Below are 25,061 nucleotides of genomic sequence, written 5' to 3'. Positions count from 1 at the left end.
GTACAGGCTGTGGAGGCAAATATATACACGTGGATTCAGTGTTCAGCCATACCACAGTGTAAACACACTCTTGCTGTCTTTTGCTAAAGTAAAAAAGTTTTTTTTTTAGCATAATAGCAATCCAAGACTTTTCAGTTAAATTCTAATCAAAGTAATTCTAATCTGTCATACTTTTTGTATGAATATTATTGTGTAATATCATGTGCTGCTAACAAAGTCTTGGTTTACCTTATAAGAACAATCTCATTCTCAAATAAAATATGTTAAATTCCAGCTTAACCCTTAAATTTCGATGACTCTAAACTAGCAGAAACTGAAGCTACTCAAGTCAAATGCCTTGATGGGGAAACACTATAAACAGTCTCAGATCATCTGGCTCAGCCAAGAAACACTTCAGTCTGAAGATGAACCAAATCAGCTTCATGGGATACTCAAGCACAGTATTCTCAGACTTTACATGCTGTAAATGTGTTGAATGTAAGCAGTATGCTGACTACATGGAACAAACGTACATCGAAACAATGTACTGAAACTCTCGCAGTGAGCAACGGACGATTTAAACTCCGTCTGGGCGGTGGAATGCTATGAAATAATGAATGAAGACATAAAAGTAATTAATAGATAGAGCTGTCTCTGAGAGAAAGGAGAGGAGGATTCGTCATCTCTTCTCTACACAATGCCATTGTTCCTTGCGACATTCACCAGCCGCTGTGTTATTAATGATCCCGCCTTGCAGAACATACATTTTTCTCTTTCCTTTCTCGGTCGGAAACTTTTTTGGAGCTTTTTGTCCTTCGTCCTTCATCTCCCATCCCCCACCACTATTGCCACTATTGCCTGTCACCATCCGTACCATCCTCTTTTTTCCATATAAAATTGTTCAGGTATTGTGTCACTACGCAGTACATTCTCTCTAGAGAGGCAGGTACGCTCAGGAGTACTGTATTTTGAAGAACGGGAAATTTGACTGGAACTTTTTTTCCCAAGATAAAACTTTCGTTCTTTCCATTGCTTTGGTGTTTTGTCAGGATGCTCCAGTGTAGCATTGTTTCAGTGTAACATTGTGACTAAAAGGATGCTTCCGCGCACATCTGACATTGATGAAGTTGCTTTTGTGATGCCAGCAGCTCCTCAAATGTAGCTGAATTTTGGTTTGTTTCACAGATACAGTCTAAGCAAAACACAAAAAAGCTGATTGAAAATCATCCATTCATCATCCATTTACTTTGTGAAGTGAGTAGGCGTTCCACCCTATCCATCAGAAAAGAATGCCTAACCCTAACACTAATCATAATTATGACCCTAACCTTAAAACCACATTGTGAGCTTTCAAATTCATGAGGACTGTTGGCTCCTTCAAGTATACTGGCATTCCAGTTTTTGGGCCTTACAAAGTTGCTTAAACAAGTACGAACACACACACTCTTCCCCATTAACCCCGTGGCCAAGTTTACCATTAGAGTTAAACCAGTTGTCTTCAGTACAATCACGCAAATTCTGAGTCCTTCTGTCTCATCATGTAAGCCCAGAATGACTCCATGAAATCCTTGTAGTCAGACAGGTTCATCTTCTTTTTTAAAATAGCAAAGCCAGCAAACACCATCAGGTCAGGTAAGCCTTTACAGTTACAAACGCAGGGAATTTATGTTGCTGTCAGTAATTACAAATAATGCTGTTTTAGACCAGCTGCTGTTTTTTCTCTTATTTTTCCACTCTTTAAAGTTAAAGAAGTCCATTCAGTGTTAAATTGGCTACGCGTGATGCTCAAGTAAGTTTCCACCTATCCTGCATTTCTGTCATAATTTGGCCCTTACTTGTCAAACATACTGGAGTGTGTTTTTGTTCTCATGCTAGCACCCAGTTTCTTGGTGTGGGTAGCAGAATTTGATATTATTTGAGGCTTATTCCTAATCGCCCAGACGGTAAATATTGCACATTTCTTTTGCGGTGGGCTAATGGGCATGTAACTTTATAGGCAAACATGTGAAGTGGTATTCCTCCAGTGACTGGGAGTTTAGAGGTAGTGCCAGGCACTCCCCGAAGAAGAAAGATTTGTCAGATGGCACCGTCTAGCTCAGCTTATGAGAAACAGACCTTCAGGAGAGGCTAAGTGTCCAATCTCTTGTGACTAAGAACAGTAAAAGAGCACAATCATCGGTAAATGGACTATTTCAAAACCAGAAGCATGGCTCGCCGTGTGTTTTGGCATCCTCCCCTGTTGAAATGTACACCTTCACCATCCTTCGCCAGGAGTGCACTGCGGATTATTGCTATTATTACACTTCATAAATCACCTCCTTTCACAAGATTGATGATTTTCCAGTCCACGCTTAGCACGTTGCGGTGGATCTTTTTCAAAAAATTTGTTTTTTTCTCCTGAAGATTCAGGTCCATTTGGCTGTCGATCTTCTGCGCTATGGCTGAATTAGCATGCAGCCTCAATAATCTACCCCCTCGTCTCTCATGGCTCAGTCCACAATCCCTAATGATGAAATGAATTACACCGTCTATTGTCAGAGTGCTTTAATCATATTAGCTTCTGCTAAAATGACAGAGCATTGTTCGGGGCCCCAGACAAAAGAAGACACATCTAAGGTACAATGGACTTCGGATCTCTCTCAGTGAATTACATTAATTCTAAATAATGTCACGTTAAGCTGCCTGTCCAATAGAGGGAGTGAAAGAGGTTTGACTGGGATGGCATTTGTACCTTCATCACTGCTCCTAATGAGACACTAGCCTATAATACTGACAGATGTTCACGGACATGGAATGATTTTTTTTTCCCACTTAGAAATGGGTTTATTATATCTGTCCATCTTATTAGAGTTATTTGTATAATTGGTCCTTTATTTGTATTTTTAAGTAAATTTTATGAATAAAATACTTTAAAAAAATCTTGTAAAAGTATTTGAAAAGTTTAAAGACAGAGATGTTCACGTTTTACACCATATGGCCAAAAGATTCTGAAAACTGTTTTCTACATATGTTACTTTTTGATGCTGCAGCAGCTACAGAAAGCCTAACCTAACCCAGTGTGCGTACATTTATAAGGGCTACCCACACTGCAAGAAACTAATCCAGGGAGACACAAATGACAACTTAAGATGAAGTGAAATAAGCAGGTCTGGACTAAAACTTATCTCAACTCTAAGGAGAGAAGAGGAAAGAATTACAAATGAGACCAAAAAATACCTTTGATTGACGACAGGATTGTAAATATGTTAAATAGCTACAGTTGGTATTCGTAGCTACAAAGTATTGGGTGATGAGCAAATCACTGCATGTGTGGGTGAAGCCTTAGGTTGCCTTTTTAAAAGAGACACATTCTGAGAGTTATTCAAGCAGATATCCAGAGTTTATTAGATACAAAACGTGATCTCTGTAGACTGTGTTTAAAAGTAGATTCCCAGTCTAAAAAGTAAAATAATGCAATAAAGTTACCCGGAAAAAGTCAGAGAAAGTGTCAAGTTATTAAGATGACTATCAGAGTTGGGTCTCTGTATACTTTTGGCCTTTTAGCATCTCCCCGTATCATACTGAAAGCAAACACAGACTCGTGTGCAGGCAGGCTCATGCTTTTGCTGCGGGAGAATTGCTAAACAACTGACCGAGCGCTTAATTCAATCATTTCTACCGGGTACTAGCCCACCCCTGTCGCTGTTCATTGATGAAGGCTCTTTAAGGAGAGCAATATTTAGCATATCTGGCTAAATGGTCCTAACAAGCCCCAGCTTGCACCGTGTTAAAAATTAATAAATAATAAAAGAAGGAGAAAGTGTGAGGTTGCCAGGGAAATAATTTGCCTCTCTTGAACTGATGATGGCATGCACTTTATGCAAATTGGTGTCTTGGGACAACAAAATCCCTCTTAATACATATGCAGATTTCATAAAAGAGAGAGAGAGAGACCTGAGTAAGGAGGGAGGAGATGAGAGAGCGCGTCTGGAGGTAGGAAAGGAAGATGATAAATAAGTCAGCATTAAAGTGAAAGGGTGTATGTGAATTTCATGTTCATAAAATCAATGTAAAGCTCTAAATCTTTTGATAGTAAGATAAAAAGATTTGTGTATGTATGAGAGAGACGGTGTGTTTGCAGCGTACATCAAGTATGTAATGCTGCAGGCAGTGTGTGTGGAAATCACCAGTAACTGCAGTAAATCTCAATAACAAAACATTATTTGTCCCTCTAACTTATAGCTGAACTTGCCTACATCTTTGCATTTTATCTGGAAGCAATAATCTGATGTTGTGCTATATTTTTATGCACTGTCAACATTTTTGCTATCAGCTGTCACTTCATCTTATAATTCTATCATTAGAGGATAATTTGGCTTATAGATAATTATGTCATGCCATATTTTTAAACACCTGGACTTTCCATGACTACTTAATATGTAGGGTCCTTTCTATATAATCGACTAAAAATGTGGAGTTGCATTTTGGTGAAGTCTGGTCATAGACTGTATATAAAAAATGAATGTGACATCATCTATTTATTTCCAGACATTCTGAAGCATTGATATTAGTTTTTTTTAGGTAATACAATGTTACGTTCCCCTGAGGGGTCCGGGCGGTGAGGGGGAAGTAACAAAATGTGTCCGGGTCAGGAAAAAGAGTCAAGGAGGCAAAAGGGTTAAATTAAATAATTTTATTAAAGTAGCTCAACTAAAAGAGACGGACAAGCCGCTATCACCATTTAAGGAAAACAAACACAACTCAAGCGTTGGTCAATAAAGTAAAAAGTAAGTAAGTCACTCACTAGCTGCAACCACACTAATGGCACTCTGGCCCAGAGCTCACCTTTCCCTGGGCTTAAATACTTTTAATTACTGACGAGAGTCAGCTGCACAAAAGAAAGGTGGCAGCTAAGGCAGGAGAGATGGTCGGACACGCCCACACAGACAACTTCAGGAGGCGGCCCTGCTGGGGCCGTAACAACAGTAATACATCATAAAATATTTATAATAATTGGCATGATACAGTTGGTCACACAAGCCATAAATTACCGGATAGGAACTGCTCTGGAAGGAACCAACGGCTCAAACACTGTGGAGAACTCCAGGTCAGTTACTCAAATTAGCAGAAGCTAAAGCCGGTAGAAAGCTATTCCCTACAGTTAACTCGGTCACCACACTGGTCAAACAAAGCAACCGTATCCCTAAAAGTGTCTACACCATGCTGAGGACGTCTCACATTAGGTCTTATGTACCTTTTACCAACCTGATGAATGCTGCCTTTCATGAGGAGCTGCACATTTGTACTATCCGATCAGCAGCATTATTGCATCCCTTCAAACTGGGTAAAGCAGCACATTGTGTTTAATTTGTGGGCAAAAATCATTGACAAAAGTCTCATGCAAGAGAAAAAAAGATTTCCCCTGCTTGTCAGAAATCAGGAGACAAAAAGATACCAAGTTTAGTGGTCAGTAATTAGAAACTATTAATAATACAGCTGTCAGCAACTTGTCATTACAGCAGCGCTGCAGTTTGACAGAAAAAAAAGCAAACACAGAAACATTTTTCTAAAGAAAAGCGGTCATTGACTAAGACGACATATGTCAAGAGAATATTACTGATGATGATGTAGCAACCATAAAAGTTCTGTTTTATAAACTATATCATTAACATGGAATTATAAAAAAGGAACAATTATGGATAATTCTAGTAATTTTTTTGTCATTTTTGTGCTTTTAACATTCAGTTTTTTACATTTTTTATAGTCTTGTCTCTATATAGGTGTAATGAGAATAAGCGTCCCTAATATGGTCATCTTAGACACACAGCTCTACCTTTGAGCACAGGCACTCATCCATCTGCTGTTTAAACTTTTGTTTGTAAGGAGCAGCCAAGAAGAAGAAAAAAAGGGGGGAGCTAAAATAATTGGTTTCAGAGGATGAACAGAGTGGCTGCACAAAGGCCTTTTTAGTCACACAAATCCATCTCTAAAAATTACCTTAAATTGAAGTGGCAAGGATAACACCACTTAAAAGTACTTACATATTCTTTTGCATTGTTCACTATGCAACACCCAAAGAGTCATAACTCTATGACAAGCATAATTTGATATTTATATATAAAATCAATGGCATGAAAAGTTTCCTCTGTATTTTAAAAGAAACACTTCTGGTAATATTAATGTGACGCTGTGTTTCTGAAGTGGATGTTAAATGTGTCTGATCACAACAACCAAATAAAATGTCAAGTAAATAAAACACGAGAATATCACAATCTCACTGTTAAGTAAAGTTTAAGTCAAATTTAGATATGTAATCAACCGAATAATTTTATTAATGTAAAACTAAAAGAAACAAAAGTTTGAACATTTGACTTTACATTTGGTTAGGTTACCTTTATATGTTGCTCAGAAAGTGGAAACCTTTTAGGAGCTATGATTGGTCAGACTTCATAGATATCTGGTATACATGGTGCAGACTCCTGGTAAGAAAAGCAAGCTGCGTCTTTCAGTCAGAAAATCACAAGAACTTGGAAATGCTTGTCAAAATCAAATGACTGGAAGTGGACAGATGTAAGGTCATCAATGGTTGCACTCACGCGCAATAAAGAGGATGTATGTTGGTATCACAAGACAGCTTCACAATTTGTTTTGCTAACTCATCTACACAAGGCATTTTGTAGAGTGTATATCAACCATAGCAGTTTGTGTTGAAACAACAACAGTAATCTCTGATTTTTCCTTAAAATGATCAACAATAATATTTATTCTAAACGTGGCTGTAATACTCCATTGCAATAACAATTAGCTCAGGTGTTAAATTAAAAAATGTTCAGTTTAATGTTTCACCTGGTTTGAAATTCTCACTAAAGGACATTTATTATTATTAATAATAATAATAATAATAATAATCAGTTTTTGAAAGCAAAATACAGAAAAAGTTCCGGTATGCATGGAGAGAAAGACTCACTCTACATACATAAACACACTTGCTCTGTTTCCTCAGCCTGCTCCCCAATCCCTCCCCCACTCCCACTCCCCACCACACCCTGCTCTCGCTCTCTGAGGAAGTTTTGAATCCTGTCATTCCAGCACTTCTTTCATGTGTGCCTCGACTGCGGGCCTCTCCTCCTTTTGTATTGTTTTATTATTTATGCATGGGGAGAGATGGTGGTTGGTTTTTGCGAGGGTTTGGGGTGGTGGTGGTGGTGGGGGGGTGTCTTAGGCATAAGAAGCAGCAGCGGTGGCATTACGACAGATCGGTGGTGTGTGTGTGTGTGTGTGTGTGTGTGTGGGGGGGGGGGGGGGGGGCTAATTCATATTCTGTTTCAGCAACATCTTTGAGAGCCAGAGAGTTCAAACATTTTCTAAGCAAATGTGGAGAAAGACAGGGGAGAACGGAGGGGAAAGGCAAGAAGAGAGGGAGGACAAGACACAAGGGGCATGTGTGAGGTTGTGCGTGATAGTGTGATTTTGAATACACTTGTCCATATGTTTGAGTATGTATGCTTTTGTGTGTGTCTGTGTGTGTGTATAGCATATACAGTATGTGTTAGTATTCAAGAACAGATGGAGTTAAGAAGAAGTGCGTGATGGAGCAGGTTCAAGAGAGGAAGCAATGAAAAAGAAGGAAGGAAATGGGAACAATACGCTGAGGAGTGGCTACAGTGTTACAAAACTTTCTGTGCGGAAAGTGATTAAAATAGATGTGAAAGAGGCATCGCAGGGTGGGAATGGGGGTGGGGGTGTAATGAGAGACAAGGGCTGTTGCTGTTACTGCCCCCATCTTCCGCATATGGATGCCCATATGTAGTGTATATGTCCATTTACTGTAGGTGTGAGTGCATGTGAATCACACTGTTTCACAGATAGAAAAAGGATTTTCCTTGTGAAAAGTTTCAATAGGCTGTTTGACAAAACTATAAATCCCTGTAGATATTCGGAGAAAGAGGGCAGGATCTGCAAAACAATACAAGACTCTTTTGACTCTTTTGTAAGTTTTGCTGCTAGCTCATATTCATATATTTGAAAGGTGTGGAAAAGGTGTGTTTTTAAAACCTAACGTAACAGGTGCAGACTTTAATTGGAGATTATGTATCGGAATTCCAGGAGTGGGACCACGCCTCCAAACACGCTCCTTCCAGTTCTCATCTATATATGTTCCCCCAGTTCTGCAAACTGTCATTCCCGTTTACATGCCCCACCCTCCCTCCTCTTTTCAATACTTTAACTTCTTCACTTCTGTTTAGTACATAAGGATCTGTCAGGCGTGGCCCCCCCAGGCGTGCCCCCCCCCCCCCCCCCCCCCCCCCCCCAGGCCCCCTTCAGGCCTTCCACAAACCGCAGCTCAATTCATGTCCAAGCATTAGCCTTTACCTACTAAAATGCTGTCAAGCCTAAAATGAGGATGTGGGCCCAGCTAGTGAAATATGTATGTGATTTTAATTGGTACTTGATGATGCAGCATGCTTTTTGATGACAGACTATTAAGCCAGACTAACAGCAATGTGTTAGGTCAGATGGTGACCCCAAAGCCAACCCTATGTCTACATGGGTGGCCACTTAACATCCACTACTGGCTACTTGCAGCCCATCTAGGTTTTAGGGTAATGGTTAGGGGTAAAGTTTGGGATTTGGTTAACATCCACCCCTTTTTATAGAAATTTCCGCTACTGTTATCACCCAAATTATAAAGCTTTAAACAGGAAAATTATAATGGCAAAAGTGATTCTAGTTTAGCAAGTGGCTAAAACAGCACCTAACCTAACCCTGGACAAGTCACCTGTGAACAGGTGGATCTCAAGAACGTGTGATTTCTATGTCAGATAATCAAGTAAAGTTTTATGGTTTTCACATTGAATGTGTCATTGACATAATGCTATAGTCTGGCTACAAAGTTCCATGGTTTCCTCAAAAAAGCCTGACAGCGTGGGCACAGTGCATGTTGTGTGCTGTCTGGAAGCCCCTTAAGTAGCGTTGTGATAATAGAAAACGTGGCATCAGAGCTAACAGAAAGCGTCAAGCTGATATTTAAAGAAAGAAAACACAAGGCTTCTTGAGCCTCAACTCCTTTGGCTAGACCAAAGGTTTCTAAGGGGACAGTGACTGACACACTCACACACTGCAGAGGCTTTTCAAAGCACAGTCAGGGAGACTACAAGTTCAATATATTATGATGTGTTCACTGAGAAATAGAGGCACAGCTTCTCCACTCATAACTGATTTTGCTAAATAAAGAAGTCAGACTCTAAATGTAAAAACTTCTGTGAACGAAGGCTGCAAAAGTGCCAGAAGATGAGTAGAGCATTTTTACAACAACAGAAGATGAGTAGAGCATTTTTACAGTTTCTTAGGGGAGGAAAGATTATAAATGCTTGGTCTGGATTAAGACAAACCAGCATTTCAGAGTGAATGATGAAAAAAAGTCCTATCACCTCCCTCCACAGTAGGCAAAGCAGCACGTATGGAGACTGTGCCAAACCTTGTCACTCCTTATAGCTGTTCTCCGGCCAGTTTACACTGCACTTAACTAAAGCTGAAGCCTGCTGGGGCCCCAGGGTGCCCCTGTCTGTGCCAGCCATATCAATAGTCACCATGGCTGGGCTCAGCTTTGACACTGTACTCGAGACTATTGCACCACCGCCTTAACACCCAAACCATCCAGCCTAATCACAATCAGTGGCTATATGAGTACTTGTGTATGTGGGTGTGTTTGCTGTGAGTGTGTGAGTCTTTCTCCCCACTTTTTCACCACATCTTCAGCACATGCCCTTAAGCATGTGCAAAATGGCTCAGTATCAAAGACTGATGATTGAACCGAAAACATACTCTACTCTGAGAAAAAACACAAGACCCTCAGTGTGTGTGTGTGTTTGAATTTGTGTGGGTGTGCATGTTTGCGGCAGATTTGCGCATTGCATGAACTAAGCATGTGTGTGTGTAACTGTGTGTCCACTGTAAAAACAAAGAGAGGCAGAGAGGCAAGGAGACATTTGCTGAGATGTATTGAATTTCAATAAAAAACTGCAATGAGGAGTTTGAAGCTGAGGCGATTTTTCAGTCTGTCATTGTTCTGTCTCGAATTAGTCGTGGTACACTCCATTTTCACCATGCCCAGCTAATCAGATCTCCTCCTGTCCCGTGGGCTTTCCCTCATTTGGTATGTCCCATGAGTCATGTGCCAATCAAATTGCTCATCAATGTCTGCCTCTTTCTTTTTTCTTGGTCTCTTGCTCCCTTCCTTCTTTTAAGCCATTTCATTAAACTGTGTCATAAGAAAAGTTAATGAAGCTGGCTAGCCATGTTATGCTGAATATCATGTAAGGGATAGAAAAGGTAGCCTAAATCCATTTGATTGAAATCATGTCAGATGTAACGGAATAGATGTCAAGATTGTCTGGCCTGGATTTGAGCTGCAATCTTACTTTGAGCTACCAGCATTTTTCTTTTTCTTACAGGCACAAATAATGCACATCAGTAATTGATTTAAGTCCACAAAGGACAAATGGAGTCTGCAAAGCACCAAAAGTACTTCATAAACCCACAATATAGGGTTTGGTTACAAGCAGCAATCCAACCTCCAATTTTATTTTACTTGAAAGAAGCAAGCCCCTTTTCACTACCAAAGCCATGAATATAGGGTTGCCAAGTGTGTTAAAGTATCCCTGATCAGAGTTCAGTTGAGGCACTGATGGTAGTGGTGATGACTGTAAGGATGTTGGGGTACAAAGCCGTGTCTTTAGAGTAAGTTACACAGGTAATTGGAGAACACCTCTATATCGACTGTTGTACCATGTTTGCTGTGAAGCTTCATGCAGCATGTCTTTTAAATATAAAGGCTTTTTTGGTTGCTATTACTTTTAGTCAAACTGTATGTCATGAGCACATATGGCATGTACAACATGGGCATAGCCGCTGTTGCATCACCCGCTGGTTTTTGGACTCATGTGTTGGTTTTATTGGAGGAAGAAGTCACTACAGGTGTTGATTGCAAACTTATTAGGTAATGCCAGCAAGCTTTGTTAGCAGCCACAGGTGCAACATTCTTACACGCTAATTATTGCTAAAGAACAGATTAATAAAATACTGGAATTTACTCACCAAAGTGCACGTAGGTCTTACAAAGCCTCTTATCAGACTGTTTGTCACAGTATGTTCCATTAAAAGGACAACGGTTGCTAGGTCCAGTTCAGCTTTTGGCTGCAGCTGCCTGCATTGGCACTTCCATCAGTGGAAACAGCTTTGTGTCTGACTTTAAGCCTTAAAAAACATCAAATTGCAGTTATGCAAACAAACGTATGCCCTCTACAGTTGTTACAGTGAACAACATACAAGCCAGTTAGTTCTTTAGCACATTCTTGAAACTCATTTGTTGTCATTTTACAGTAATAGCTATATGCTCCACAACAGAGCCTCATCAACACCCTCCAATTAATTCATTTATGCCACACACCCAAGAGGCCAAGTCAAACACTCACGTGAAGCTGTTAGTTATACGAGTAAATGTAAATGCAAGGTAAAGGCCTCTCATGATTTTTTATCCACTCTCATACTGTCATTTGTACGACACAACATACATTCCTTGTAAACTTTACAGAATGCATTATTGACCAAGTTAAACATTATATTCTTTGATTACTGTGTCGTTTATCAGTCAGTCACAGATGTCAAAAAAGTCTGTGATATTTCTTAGCTCGTTAAAGCATATTATACAAACTTTTTGTTTTCTTGCACATAGTCCACTGCAGCTTTTAAGACCAACCCCAAGTCAGGTGATTATGTCTTTAAAAATGTATGTATTCTATACATACAGTTTTAATGGTAACCACTGAAATTTAAGGTTAGCTCTTTTCCTATTTATTTAGAAAGGTGTTTTAAAATAACCCAAATAACTGCCCAGAGACGTTGCTGAGATAGCTAGCACGTCTCACAGCTTACTTCTGGAGGCCCGTGTTGCAGCTGCGTGTGGATGGATGGTGAAGATCTTTAACAAACAACAAAAAGTGTCAGTTTTGGAAATCATTGCACTTCTTTTTGAGTTGCATCCACATCATCTAAAGGCCAGCCTGTTTCTGCAAGAGTGAATATTTGCAAGATATACAGCGTGGGGAATTTGTCTTGGAAAGCTGCTTCCTTCTTCATAATGACAAGGTCAAGAGAGTTGGCCTCGCTATATGTGATTTTCTTCATCAGGCATAATTGAGCTGTGTCTGTGAATATGTGATTTAAGATTCCCCTTTAAGGCAGGAAGAGAAAGTACAACAATGACAAGGTTCTGTATTCTGGGGATCTACACTGTAATTTTAACAGAAAACTTACCTTCTAATATTACTGATGACATGATTCCAATCAGAAAATAGGTGAGAGGTAGAGTTATTAGGGTGGTATTTTAGCCACATGCTAAACAAGTAATAGTTTGAGACACTGGAAGATGTTCCATCTTCCTTTCTTATATTAGGCATGCCAGGTAATTTAGAAACTTAACCATAAAAGATCACTGGTGAACCATTTAGGGTTAAGGTGAATATTAAACAATACATTGTAATTGCAAAAATGCATGTTGGCCTTATCTTTGTCATTGGGTATACTAAATAGGCAAGTTTCATAAAATGAAGCTGATGTTAACTTAAACCTGCCTTCATCAAAACTGCGATGAATGTCCCAAATTTTCCAAACATAAGCTGACAGAACTCTGCTCTATTCTTGCACACTTTTGGGTGGTATGATTAAAGTCTCACCTCTCGCACTGCTCCAATAATTTCAGATTAATTCTCGGGCTCTTATAATTTCCTGGATAAAGAAAAAAAAAGTTCTTTCTCTACAATTATACTGTTGGAGGGAACAATGTCCCATTTGGGATTTTAAGCCATTTACACAGATGATTCCAGTAATGCCATGCAAATAGAATTTAATTCAAAGTTAATTCGCCTGCATTACTTTTTAATAAAGAAATGATAAATTATAATCTCCTCTACAATTTAATCTATTTATGCTTCTTCCGTCGCTGGAAAGTGTCCACTGCTTGTCTCTTCATTAATTGTGAGAGAGAAAGAGGGGGAAAAGAGAGAAAGAAAGAGTGAAAAAGTAGGAAAATAAAGGGGGGTAGCAGGTAAATTTGTTATCTCAGCGCCGAACTGTGTTTGAGAAAGAAATAAAGGGTGTAATGAATTGATTTCATATTTAGTCTCAGGCGTGTTGATGCACATAGATCTCTAGTGGTCTTTCTGTGCCTGTAGCCTGCAGTATTTTCTTTCCTTTCATTAAGGGTGAGATTCTGCCCTTTGATAGTGTTATCGATTCTGCCTCCGAACACTGTGGCACCCCTGTGATGTTGCTCTTCAGGTAGGGAAAAAAAAAGAAGAAGAAGAAGCTATTATCTTTGGTGTTATCCCGTACTAGTGTAGTGGCGATTCACTAAAGCGCTTTAGTTACCAGTGAACCGTTTTCCCCACTCTTTGTTCTTCCTCACTTTTATTGAATTCGAGGGATAATTACAGATTCTGGCGCTGCCACCGCTGCCGCTGCCGAGGCCTGCTGTAATTTCAGCAGGCTGAGAATTTATTGCTTAAATCATTATGATTCTCTGCTCCCGTCTACTGTGTTTAAATTCTATCTCGCCCTCGATCTGCTCCAAATGTGTATGAAGAGGTGCAGAACTCTCCGTACTTCAGCTTAAGTCCAAGTTTGACCTTGTAGTTTTTATCGTTATAACCCAGGAGCGAACATCATGTGAACACTGGCAGCTTCTAATCTGATACTTTGGTGACCTACGTCTAACTGCTGACCCTCGCCAAATAATATCCACTCTGTCCTTACTAGCGGCTCCCTTTGTCTTTGGAAAGATGTGGATGTTCAACAAGAGACGATAGAAGGACTTTCCAGTTGAACCCCCCAAAATTATATTGTGAAGTTATAAAAATATCTACTCTACGTAGTGTTTTCAGCTGGTACAAACAGTAGCAGGAGATTATGTGTGTCTGCAGTTGTTTCCCATTTCAGTTTTTGTGGCAGTAGTTTTTTCTGTTCAGATAATTTGTGTATCTTTTGTTCATTATTTCATGTCTTTTTTAGGTTCTTCTGTTTCTGTAGTATGGTTCTCTTTGAATTTTTTTGTTGTCTATTTATAGATGTTTTGTGTGTCTCTGTTGTCATTTTGCATCTGTTTTAGACCATAGGCGCTTCACAGACCTTTCCAGAGGTCTACATGTGTACTGTCACCAGTGGGCATTGAAAAGTGATCATGTTTGTGCTGTTGTTGGTCTTTTAGTTTAGTCCTCGCTGTGGAGAAGACAGAAGTCGTAATCTACAAAGAAACGATGTGGGGTTAAAAACATTTGCTGAAACAATTATTGAAAACAATGAAAACTGTGTCTGTGACACCGCCCATGCTTGATGCTGTTGGTGTTTCTTCTGTCTTTGATGAACTCTGCCGTCACCTCCTCAAGTTTGTAACCAATCAGCACTCGATCTAAAAACATCTTCCACAAACTTGAATTTCTAATGGACGCAAATCAAACGCAGGGCCATAAATCTGCCTTTAGTTGACTCCATCTTTTTTTTCTTTTTGGTTTGTTTGTTGGTTTGTTTGTGTCTCTGTGGTCATTTTGTTTCTTTTTGTAGTTGGTTCTGTCTTTGTGGTAACTTTGCAGTCGTGGGCCTCTTTTGAGTTTTTTCCTTTGTTTTTTTATGCATCTCATTTTTAGTTCTTTGTCTTTTATTGTTAGTTTGGTCTTGTTAGGGGTTTATTTGCATCTCTTTCTGTTTTTTTTGGTAGTCTTCATTATTTTTTGTCTCACTCACAATATAAAAAAACCCCTTCATGACAGGCCATATGCAGGTAGAAGCTTTTAAACCAATTATGCAAAATAAAAAAAGTACAGGTTCTTACATTGTTGTGACCCACTCTTCTTTAGACCATTACTTCAATTCATTGAGGTTTACAGACATTCGTTTATACAAATCTCTGTTAAGGTTCCACCACAACTTTAGAATTAGGTCAATGTCTACACTTTGACTGGGACATTTCAACACCTTGATTTTTTTCCATTGTGTTTTGATTTCAATTTCATTTCGGTCGAGGTTCAGCTATTGGACTGATGGTTTTAGTTCATGGTCAGCTCCATGACTGCAAGGTTCCCTGGCTGGAAGCCACAGAGCAAGTGCAGATCATTGCCTCTCCACCACTGTGCTTGGTAGTTGGTATGCTGAGTGTGTTTAGTGCCAAATGTGGCTCCATCCAGACATCGCCACTGTGATTTTATGTGTCCAAAGGACGTTCTTCCAGAAGACTTGGGACTTGTTCATATGCAACTTTATCCACCTAAGCTGTGCTGTGTTCTTTTTAGAGAAAATACACTCTTAACAACACTTCAAAGCAAGCCTTGTTTGTTCATTCTTTTTCTAATTGTACTGAAATTTAAAATTTAGCACGTTAACTGATGTCTATAGGCTCTGAGATGTAGCTCTTTGGTTTTCTCTAATTTCTCTGATCATTGTAAGGTTTGATGTTGAGCAGGGTTGTCTTCATCTGGAAAGACTGCGGCATTGTGTTACCACACATCTGAATGCCCAGGACAAGCAACCTACCAAAGCCTTTGCTTTTATAGAGGATTCTCTAGATGTTATAGAGCTCACAATTGCTGACCACCAATTAATCAAGTGTAACTTATGCAACTTATGTGTAACTTACCCTCTTAATTCTTAGCGGAGTAGTAAGGGCATACTTAGTTTTTCACAGGACTGCAGGGTGTCCTGTGCTCCTGTAATCAGAGTAATTTTGGTAGACCAGCCCCTTCTGGTAAGGTTCACCACTGTTCCAAGTTTTATCCATTTAAGGATAATTACATGTTTCTCATTTATTCTTGAGTTTCTTTAGATCTGGGCATGAATATTGTTTCACTGTAATTGTACTCTGGTACCCAAAAAACATTATAGCACTGTGAGTGGATTACAAAACCTGTTCAAACTCAAACAGCCAAGTTGGGTGAATAGATAGGGCACAGGATGGTACCAACACCACACCATGCCCAATATGATTGGGCCCCCCTCGTGTGCCCTTACTAATAAAACATTTGGTAGAGTGTTGTCACTCTTGCTATGCAAGACCAGTTTTAGTCCTACTTTAGCCCTTGCACTGTTATGCTGCTTCCTATTTCTGGTATCCTATATTTTGGTTACAAATATTGTACTCCTCATTTTAAAGCTTTAATGACAACTTTGATTTTTGAACTTTAATTGTGATTCAATAATGTTAACTACTCTTTATAATAAATACATATATTAGGTCTAAAGACTGTCACTACAAAGATTTTCATGCCAAAATTATAATTATCTAAAAAAGTCTCAATTATAATACAAGAATATCTAAAACAGACAAAGGCCATGAAGGAACAGTGGCCTATATGTTGGGAATGCAAATGTACATTCACAAATTTGTTACTACTTTACTCAATAGCGATGTCAAATGATTTTCTTGGCACTGAATCTTTTTTCCATCGCAGAAAAATTTATATGGCCTAAAATATTTAAAGAAACACAAAGATGTAGTCTTCTATTAGTGTTCACAAAATAAAGAAATACATCATTCACTATCATCACAGCTCCCGAGACCGTGAAGTAATTTAGACATGTGGCTGATGGCACTTAAAAAAATGAAAGGAAAAAAAAATTACACATGGCAGCCAAACCAAGGACATAAGATCAAACCTGATAACGCAACAAAGCTCATTTTCCTCAAAGATCCTAATTGATTGGTTGATTATGCTTTTTCTGTTCCTCCATCTCGGTGGGTCTTCTTTAATAGCTCCATAATGACGCTACGGAACTGGACGTGTAAGCCTCAGCCAATTAGAATAGTAATAGGCTCTAATTAACTAAAAAAAAAAGGATTTTCAATAAAATAGGAGGAGATAGCGAATTTGATTACTCATATTCATTAACTTTTTCCCCCTCCCTTCCCTTCTGCCATCCCTGGAACTTTGCTCCCTTCATTTTTATGAATATTTTATCTTGTGTGAAGCATTACAATACATGCTGTCCCTGGCAAAGGCCAAAGCCGTAACAGCAGAAAGCCTTTCTTCTGCTCTCATTCAAAGAGCCTTCCTTTGTTTCTGCATAATGAACAAGTTGCTGATGGTGGCAGAATAAATTTTAATTAGACTTTTAAGGAGGAGACTTGGAAGGATGATAGGTTGTTTTAAATCAAAACTTGACAGTGTGAAGGCTTTTTAGGAATAACCCAAAGTTAGTTGATGAAATATGCTAGCAAGTGCAAGCATATTTCATCGACATCGTCCGTATGTGTGTGTGTGTGTGTGTGTGACAGAGATGTGTTGTGCCAGCAGGTGTCTGTAACGGCACATCAATAATTTGCAGCAATTCTAACCAACTCCCTCCTTCTCCTCCTCGTTTCTGCTTCTTTCTCCACTCCATTCACTCTCTGTCTTTCTTGCCTCAGGTCAAGTTAGCAACACTTAAGGACTACAACACTGTGCCCGAACACCATATGTTGTCTTTGTGAGTGTGTGTACCTACCTGTTTTGCTTGTTCCCTTACCTGATGCCTGCCGTCGCTTGCAGCCAAAGCATGTCAGCTTTTGAGAGACAAAAACAAAAACAGAGGCGAGCAGAGAGGGGACACCAGGTACACCAACATGTGTGTGTGTATTACTGTGTGCGTGCATCCTGCAGGCTGCTTCGCCATGAGACAGGGCCATATGGTCACCCCAGGCAAAGCAGGTTGGGCCTGTTTACCTGCCTCACTCTGGGTCATGTCAGTTTCGTTTTCAGCGTAGCCGCAACGCGGCTCAAGCACTGCTGCCAAAAACACCACATTTAACTGCCCTCCTCCTCCTCTTCTCTCTCTTCTTTCCATCTTTTCTCTCTACTTTTGCAGTGTCTTCACAGGGCTTGATCTTTTTCAGATTTACAGAGCAAGAGACTAACATTTTTTAATCAATTAATAAAATTATGTTTGTTTGTTTTTAATTATTGTGTAACATCAAAACATGTAAATCTGCAGGTGCTTCTTCTGACTACCCGTCCAAATCCCAAAATGTCTAATCGTTTGAGAATGCAAAGGAGAAATAGTAACCAAGGAATGCTGAAAATGTCTGGAATCTTTTTTTCACCAGTAACTTTCTTGTATTAAATATTAGGAACGTTGTTACAGTGTGATTGGCAGCATAAAAGATGAAACATTCTGAGAGGTCATAACGACATCCGTAATGATTACCTCAAAAGAGGTTCCTCAAGAAACTTGAGTTGGTTTTAGTTTAATAAAAAATATAACAATAAAAAAATGACCATTAATAAATAAAAATGAGGAGCAATATGGTAATTTGCTGCTTTGCCTTATTTTGTTTTTAAAAAAGATGAATCGCATGATAGAGAATACCAAAGGAAAAGATTTTACTTTCTTGAAGTTAAATGCACGATATGCAACTTATAGATCTAAAAGTTGTTATATGTTATATATGAAATATAACAGATATTGTTTGTTTATTTAAGAACTTTAAGAGATTGACACGTATCACACTCTTGTGCCCCATACACCGCACAGCTACAGGGACACTGGTTTTATCAGTATTTGAACACTGACGGTTGCCAAGAGTTATTGACTGCTGTTGGAATGGTTGACACACAAACATTGAAAAGTATTGACAGGAATTAAAGTTTAAACAAACATAGCTGAAAAAAAATGCTACAACACTACGACATTTAATTATTTGAAGTTAAACGTTAATTAATAAATAAAACAAGTTTAACAAACTTTACCTCTAGGTATCTTGGCAAAATGTTTTAACAGACAATTGTAGTAAAACTGAACTGTACGGTCACTTTTGAAAAATTCTTACAACTGAATAAGACAAATGTTGCCACAGTAAGCAAACGTATAAGTAAACAAACAATAACCTACCTATACTGAAAGACAAACAATAATATTTAAAGTGTTTGTGGACCTTTTTTGATTTGTTTTCAAACATGTTTGTTTTATTATGCTGTCCTTATTGACAAAAAAAAAAAATCTTTATCCACATTTAAATACTTTGTTCTCTTAAAAAAAAAACCAATAAAAACAAGTCATTTCAATGTGGGTTGCTGCAGGAACATATTTATGTATTTTTGATTTCATTTTTGGAGTTTGTTTTTATATTAATGTTGTCTTTTGTATTGTTTTAATAAATCTTTTTCAAAAAATTATCAGACCCTGAAATAATAACATCACTAAAAATAAATAATGTGTGAAAGGACTTCCTTGGTAAATTCACCATAACAAACATTTTCACAGCGCTAAATCTCCAATCATGTGTCAAATACTCACCGCGCTTCTGCACCAGCTAATATCAATCAATTATACATTGATTTTTTTTTCTTTCAGACACACGCTGCCCTCAGTGGACACTTCCTGTAGATGCAACACGTTTAACAGAAAACAGGTAGGTGCATACGCATAGGAAATCACCTGTTTATTGAAAATGTTGACCCTTATAATTATAATGTGTCTGAAATTAACGTGGAAAATGATCTGGTTCTGACTCATCATGTTAGGAATTATTTTTGTTTCTTTTTTGTATTAATATATTAATGTTGATTAAATATATTTGGGTTGTGAAAGGTTGGACAAACTGAGAAATTTGAAAGAAATCACCTTGAGATTTGGGAAGCGATGACACATTTTTTTTTTTTTTGTTTAATTACAAACACAGGGGTTAGGGAATTATTTGTAAAACAGCTGTTTGAGTTATTCATCCATTAATAAATACTGAAATGTAGAGCTGTTTAGTCAGTTGAGTGATTATCATAATAGTTGACACTTGCTTTTTCTGTCCACTGACTAATCGGGTAATTATCACAGTAATTTTGAAGCAATAAGATAAACATTTCGTGGGTTAAGCTTCTGATTATAAACAGTAAAATCTTTTTTTTTTGTTTAGAACCGTTGATTGGTAAAATATCTGATGTCATCACAAGTGTTTTAATGGAGGAGGTTGGGGGTGATAGTAATGCTAAGAAGAAGCAGTTCAGCATTACTATTTGAGTTAAACTCTAAAAAAAGTAACTTATCAGTGGTAATAAGATAGTAGCTATGTAGTAGAAACTTAGAAAAGGAAAGCTGAAGTAGAAAAGTAGAAACTGAATGAATGAATGTTATTATTTACATCATGTTTCTCTGGGTGTTTCTGTGTTAATCAGAATCTTTGCTGCTTTTGGGTTTTTTTTTGTCATTCTTGCATCGTAAAATTCAAACACACCAGACCCACCAAACTTGTCTGGGTACCTAATATACCATTATGAATTTAGCACTACCACCATACTCAAGGACCACTACTAAAGATAAAGAAGGTAAATATAAGGGACCTTATAGCAACAGGATGTTGGTATCGGTCAGTACTGGCCTTGTTGACTGATATCTGTATATTGGCAAATAAGATGACATTTCCAGGTGTCAGTGGCTGACATTTATCTGTTTTGTAAGATTTGTTTGGCCCTGGATAAATATTCAAAAATTCAAAAAGAATTTCTTTGTTCCTTTGTTAAAAATGAGAAATAAAAAAACAAAAAAACAAATAGAATTTGTTGTTGGACAAACTTTCATTTTAAACCTCAGTATCAGGGTAGAATTTAACAAGCAGTGCATCCCTGGTTTGATACATTCAAAATCAAACTCGTCGAACAGAAGTAAACTCATATCATCCACCAGGTCACCAGTGAGCAACACCCTTACATGCAATTTGGCTTTTCAGTTCTGTTTTATGATTTAATTTGGGCATATAAGCATCCACCACTTTTTTAATAGAATTTTATGTGGAACACCCAAATGGAAAAGAGAAACTGCAGTACCAAAATGTACTTCATTGGAATGCTAATGTCTAAGAACTTTGTTTCTGACGTTCTTAAAAGAAAACCCAAACCCTCTGGCAAACTTCCAGTGACCTTCTGGATATAAAAAAGTTAATATGTTTGTTGTTGTTTTTTTCTAAACTCACATTTACAGGAGAGTAGCAGGCATCCTTCTCTCTCTTCCACTCTCTCTTTGCCCCTGTTAACCCCCCGCTGTAGCAGCAGTTGCCGGCACCTTGGCTGAGCATGATGTCCGGCTGTAGCAGTAACAGGTGCCTACATGTTGCCTGCTGGCATCGTGCCGCCACCACACTACAGCAGCCATCTTGGCAGCATGTTGGGTCCTCACGCCCAAGCTCGCAGGCTGTAATCTACCTAATCTCACAGCTGCCAGTCAGTTCAGAGTGGTCATACACACTGATAGTGACTCTTCCTGTACCGTGTGTGATGAAGAGTGAGAACAGTAATTGATTAATTTTTTTTTTTTTTATTCAGTGAAGGTTCGTTTTGGATTCTTCTCAATTTGCCCCATGATATGGTCCTTTTTAAATACACACACAGACACACACACTGTCTGGAGACTCCCTCCCCTTTAACGTCAAGCACATCAACTACACAGACCAGTCCTTTTTTTTTCCCTCACTCACTGCCACCCGCTACAGTCCTCCCCCCCTTCCCCCACCGCCACACCACTGCCCCTCAAGCTTACTGTCACCCCTTGCCCCCACCCCCGCCTTCCGCACCTACACTCTCACACATACACACATGCACACACACACACACACACACGCCCTCCACCCTTTTTCTATTTCAGATGCAAAGCTGGGGCCGAGGCGAGACGTGCATATAGTCACAGCGGCAATCTCATCTATGTCCAATCTGTCATGCCACTGCCTTTCATTATTCTCCTGCGTGGGGAGAGAGATAACGCCGAGGCATATTTTATGGACAGTTGAGAGAGAGAGAGAGAGGGAGAGAAGAGAAAGAGAGACTGATAGGGAAATAAAGAGAGAGAAAGATGCCAATATGGTGGAGTAATGGTTGAGAGATATGAAGGGTCCTGCTTTGGCCAGGGAAGAAGTGTCACCCTGCCTCATTGGTATCTAGGTCAATGCAAGAGAGACAAGGAAAAAAAAGGAAGAAGAAGTAAATGAAGTGATGAAAATTATTGAAATGGAGGTTTGGTGCGGGGCGAAGGATGGAAGGATGAAGAGGGAGTGCCGGTCAGTGCCATCTCTTCTCCATTAAAAATGGACAGCCTGAGGGCCTCCAGGCAGGAAGAAAAGGGGAGGGGAAGGGGGGTAAATAGGCGGTAGCCATTCTTCATGGCCACTCGATGGCCCCATAAAATCAGGGCTCGTATGCATGCATGCATGCTGCTGTTGTTGAATATGGAGGAGTGAGGGAATGCGAAGGGGCCAGCAGATGAAGGAGGAGCGTGAGGGACGGGTGAATGAAGGGATGGGTGAATGCACCGGGGTCAGGTATTCTCTTCTGTCACCCCTGTTGCTGGGCTGAGTGGCTGACTGGTTGTCTCTCTGCTCAGCACACTGGAATGATTGGGTCCTGGCCTGCAGAGAATGGGCTGGCCAGTTTTACATATATACATATATCATGGTCATTGTCATGCTGTGTGTGTGTGTGTGTGTGTGTCTGTTTGTGTGCGTGTGTGTGTGTGTGTGTTTCAATATGCAAATAAGATGCCTTTGATTTCGTGCACGTGTTAGTGTCCATGCATCCGTGTGTCGCCGCAGTCGTGCGGCATCCAGATGTCAGTGCAGCCTCACTCGATGTCTGTCATTGAGACAGTGGGGGTGGGGTTAAGGTGACCTGTTTTAAATATAGACAGTGTCACGACAACATGCCCGACTCGACTTATAAAACCCATTTGCATAATGTTCCTCCCTTATCCCTCGCTTTCTCCCTCAATTTTTTTCCTTCCTCCTGGGAGACAGGCAGAGCAGACGCATCGTGTTTTGCCTTTGTCTCGGCTGTTCAAATGCAAAAAGATGTCATGTCAAGGCTTTCTTCCGTGCACAACCTGCGTCGCACAATGAAGAATGGGACGAAATACAAACACAGAAGTGCTGCACATAAATACAAAATAGGTTCCCTGTGTCGTTACATCAAATGCAAAAGACTCACCATGGAAGCCTGTCAGTACAGTATGTCCCCGCTACATAACACCACAACTATAAACTAACTGACAAGACTGTAACTCAAATGACACCAATATTCACACATCTTTACACCTCTCCCTGCATATTTTGCTCTTCTTTCCCGGCTGCTGGAGGTGTTATTGCCTTGCTGTCTAACAAGCCGAGGCCTTTGAAAAGTATTTGGAAAAAAAGGTTAAAAAGATGACACTGATGGGGCATTTTTAAACAGACCTCATAGACCTTGGACTTTGATTTCTGCTTAACTTTTGTAGCATACCTTGTCCTTCTCGAGCGGATGTGCGAGCAAGCCTTGTCAGCGTGCCCTTCAATTTGAATGCGTACTCCACTCTGGCAAACTAATTAATTATTCCCCTCTTCACCCTCCTTTATTCATCCATTTGTTTTTTTTTCCTCAATGAAGAATACATGCCACATTCCTTCAATACCTTTCCTTCTCTCAGACTCGGCGCCTATTCATTAGGAATTCAAATTAATCAGTATTTACTGTAGCGCTTGCCAGCTCTGCTCTCAAGTGCAATTTCTATCAACAAGGTTGAGTGGGCTTTTGTTTCTTATAGCCAATTGGAATAAAGCTCGCTCTTGCTTTGTCCCATTTTTTTAGATGTTCAATTGAACACATCAACTAGTTTGGCACATAAGACGGAATTGACGTTCTCCCAGAATGCAATGCTACAAGGACTTTTCATCTGACATTCAATGAACTCTGAAATTAAGGCGCAGCAACAGTTCAAAAAGGAACCCAAGCTAATTGTCTGGCTTTTTTGGGCAGAGGGCTATCTATCAGTAGTACATGGCCACAACAAAAAAAAGTTGCAGTTTGCTTTAAAAAGTCATCTTTTGTTTCGATATTGCCAACTAAAGCAGTCTTTCAGCACTTTAGTAAATTAGCACTTTTGAACTCTGGTCCACTAGTTACTTTTATTTCCCCTATGAATACTGATGCCAAAGCATCGAGCAGCAGTATTCAGATCCAGCATGTCACCCATTGTCAGAGAAGTTCTGTGTCACTCAGGGTCGCTAAGGCCAAGGCATTTAATCTGTGCAGTGTTAAAATCACATAGACATCAGTGAGAATTAGTCTTAATGTGTGGGGGTGCTTGGAAAACATCATCGTATGTTCTGTGTCATCAGACTCAACGAGTGTTAAGAGCTGATCCTTCCTGTGACAGCCTTACACTCATGTGTACAGTATATTCAAAAAGTAATTGTGTGGCAAGAATCTGTTTCCTTCCCGGGGATTCTGTCAGTGTTGTTTAGTCAAAGCTGCTGGTGACGTCGGTTATGGCTTCACTGAGACAGTTCTGTCATCCTCGGTTTTTAAAGGGTCTGTATTTGACCTCAAACAATGATATGTATTAGTTTTTACTGCATAAACCCAGCCAAGAAATCTTCAATAATCTATTAATTTAATAAATATAAGCAGTGAGTGACAGTCAAAGTGTGTGGACGGAGAACAGCAAGTACTAAAACTGTCTGAAGTGGATCGTATTCTTTTCTCATTGTCTCCTTTCTTGGAGTTCAGGTCATCCACTAAATGGGATGTAGGTGGTTCGATCCCTGGCTGCTCTGGCGCCAAAGTATCCTTGGCCAAGTTTCTCTCCGATGTGTTCATCTGAATGAATATGTGTGAATGGTAGATAGAGTGTTTGTATGAATGGATGTGAATTGGTAAATAAGGCGTGTTGTATAAAGTGCTTTGAATGCTCCAGCAGAGTAGAAAGGCACTATATAAAAACCAATTTACTACCATTTATCACACCAAGGAACACCATCACTATGAACTATGTGAACCAGGTGTACTTGTTCACCTGTGCACACCTGTCATTTTGTATGATTCCAGCTAGTTTCCAGTTCCTGGCCCACTGTTTAGCAGTCTCATCTCCTTCTCAGTGAGTTTGGTAAGTACACAAATGCAAATCATGGTAAAGTCTGCTTTAAAAAAAACAGGATTATGCTTTAAAGCTAAAAAATAGTCATGTAATACTCCAGTGCTTTCTTTTATTTCACTGAAATGTGAGGGGAGTAAAGGTGCTTGAGTACATGTTTATTTTATGGACAACTTCAGATCTACATACTAAATACCTTA

The 25,061-nt window shown here is 39.4% G+C and overlaps 1 protein-coding gene across 1 annotated transcript in view; it reads left to right on the top strand.

Annotated features, from left to right (window-relative positions):
* The window catches only part of LOC102779806 (uncharacterized), a 407,388-nt gene extending 382,543 nt beyond the window's left edge, over positions 1-24,845 (top strand). Inside the window, exons 8-9 of the mRNA XM_087849803.1 lie at positions 19,333-19,390; positions 24,816-24,845. Coding sequence (XP_087705929.1) covers positions 19,333-19,390; positions 24,816-24,845 — 88 coding nt within the window. The remainder of the gene's footprint in view (positions 1-19,332; positions 19,391-24,815) is intronic.
* The last annotated feature ends 216 nt before the right edge of the window (positions 24,846-25,061 follow it).

The sequence above is a fragment of the Neolamprologus brichardi genome, chromosome 13 (genome assembly GCF_056152115.1).
Source record: "Neolamprologus brichardi isolate AB-2024 chromosome 13, ASM5615211v1, whole genome shotgun sequence".
NCBI lineage: Eukaryota > Metazoa > Chordata > Actinopteri > Cichliformes > Cichlidae > Neolamprologus > Neolamprologus brichardi.
Note: the sequence above shows the minus strand (reverse complement) of the source record. Positions and strands in the feature narration are given on the sequence as shown.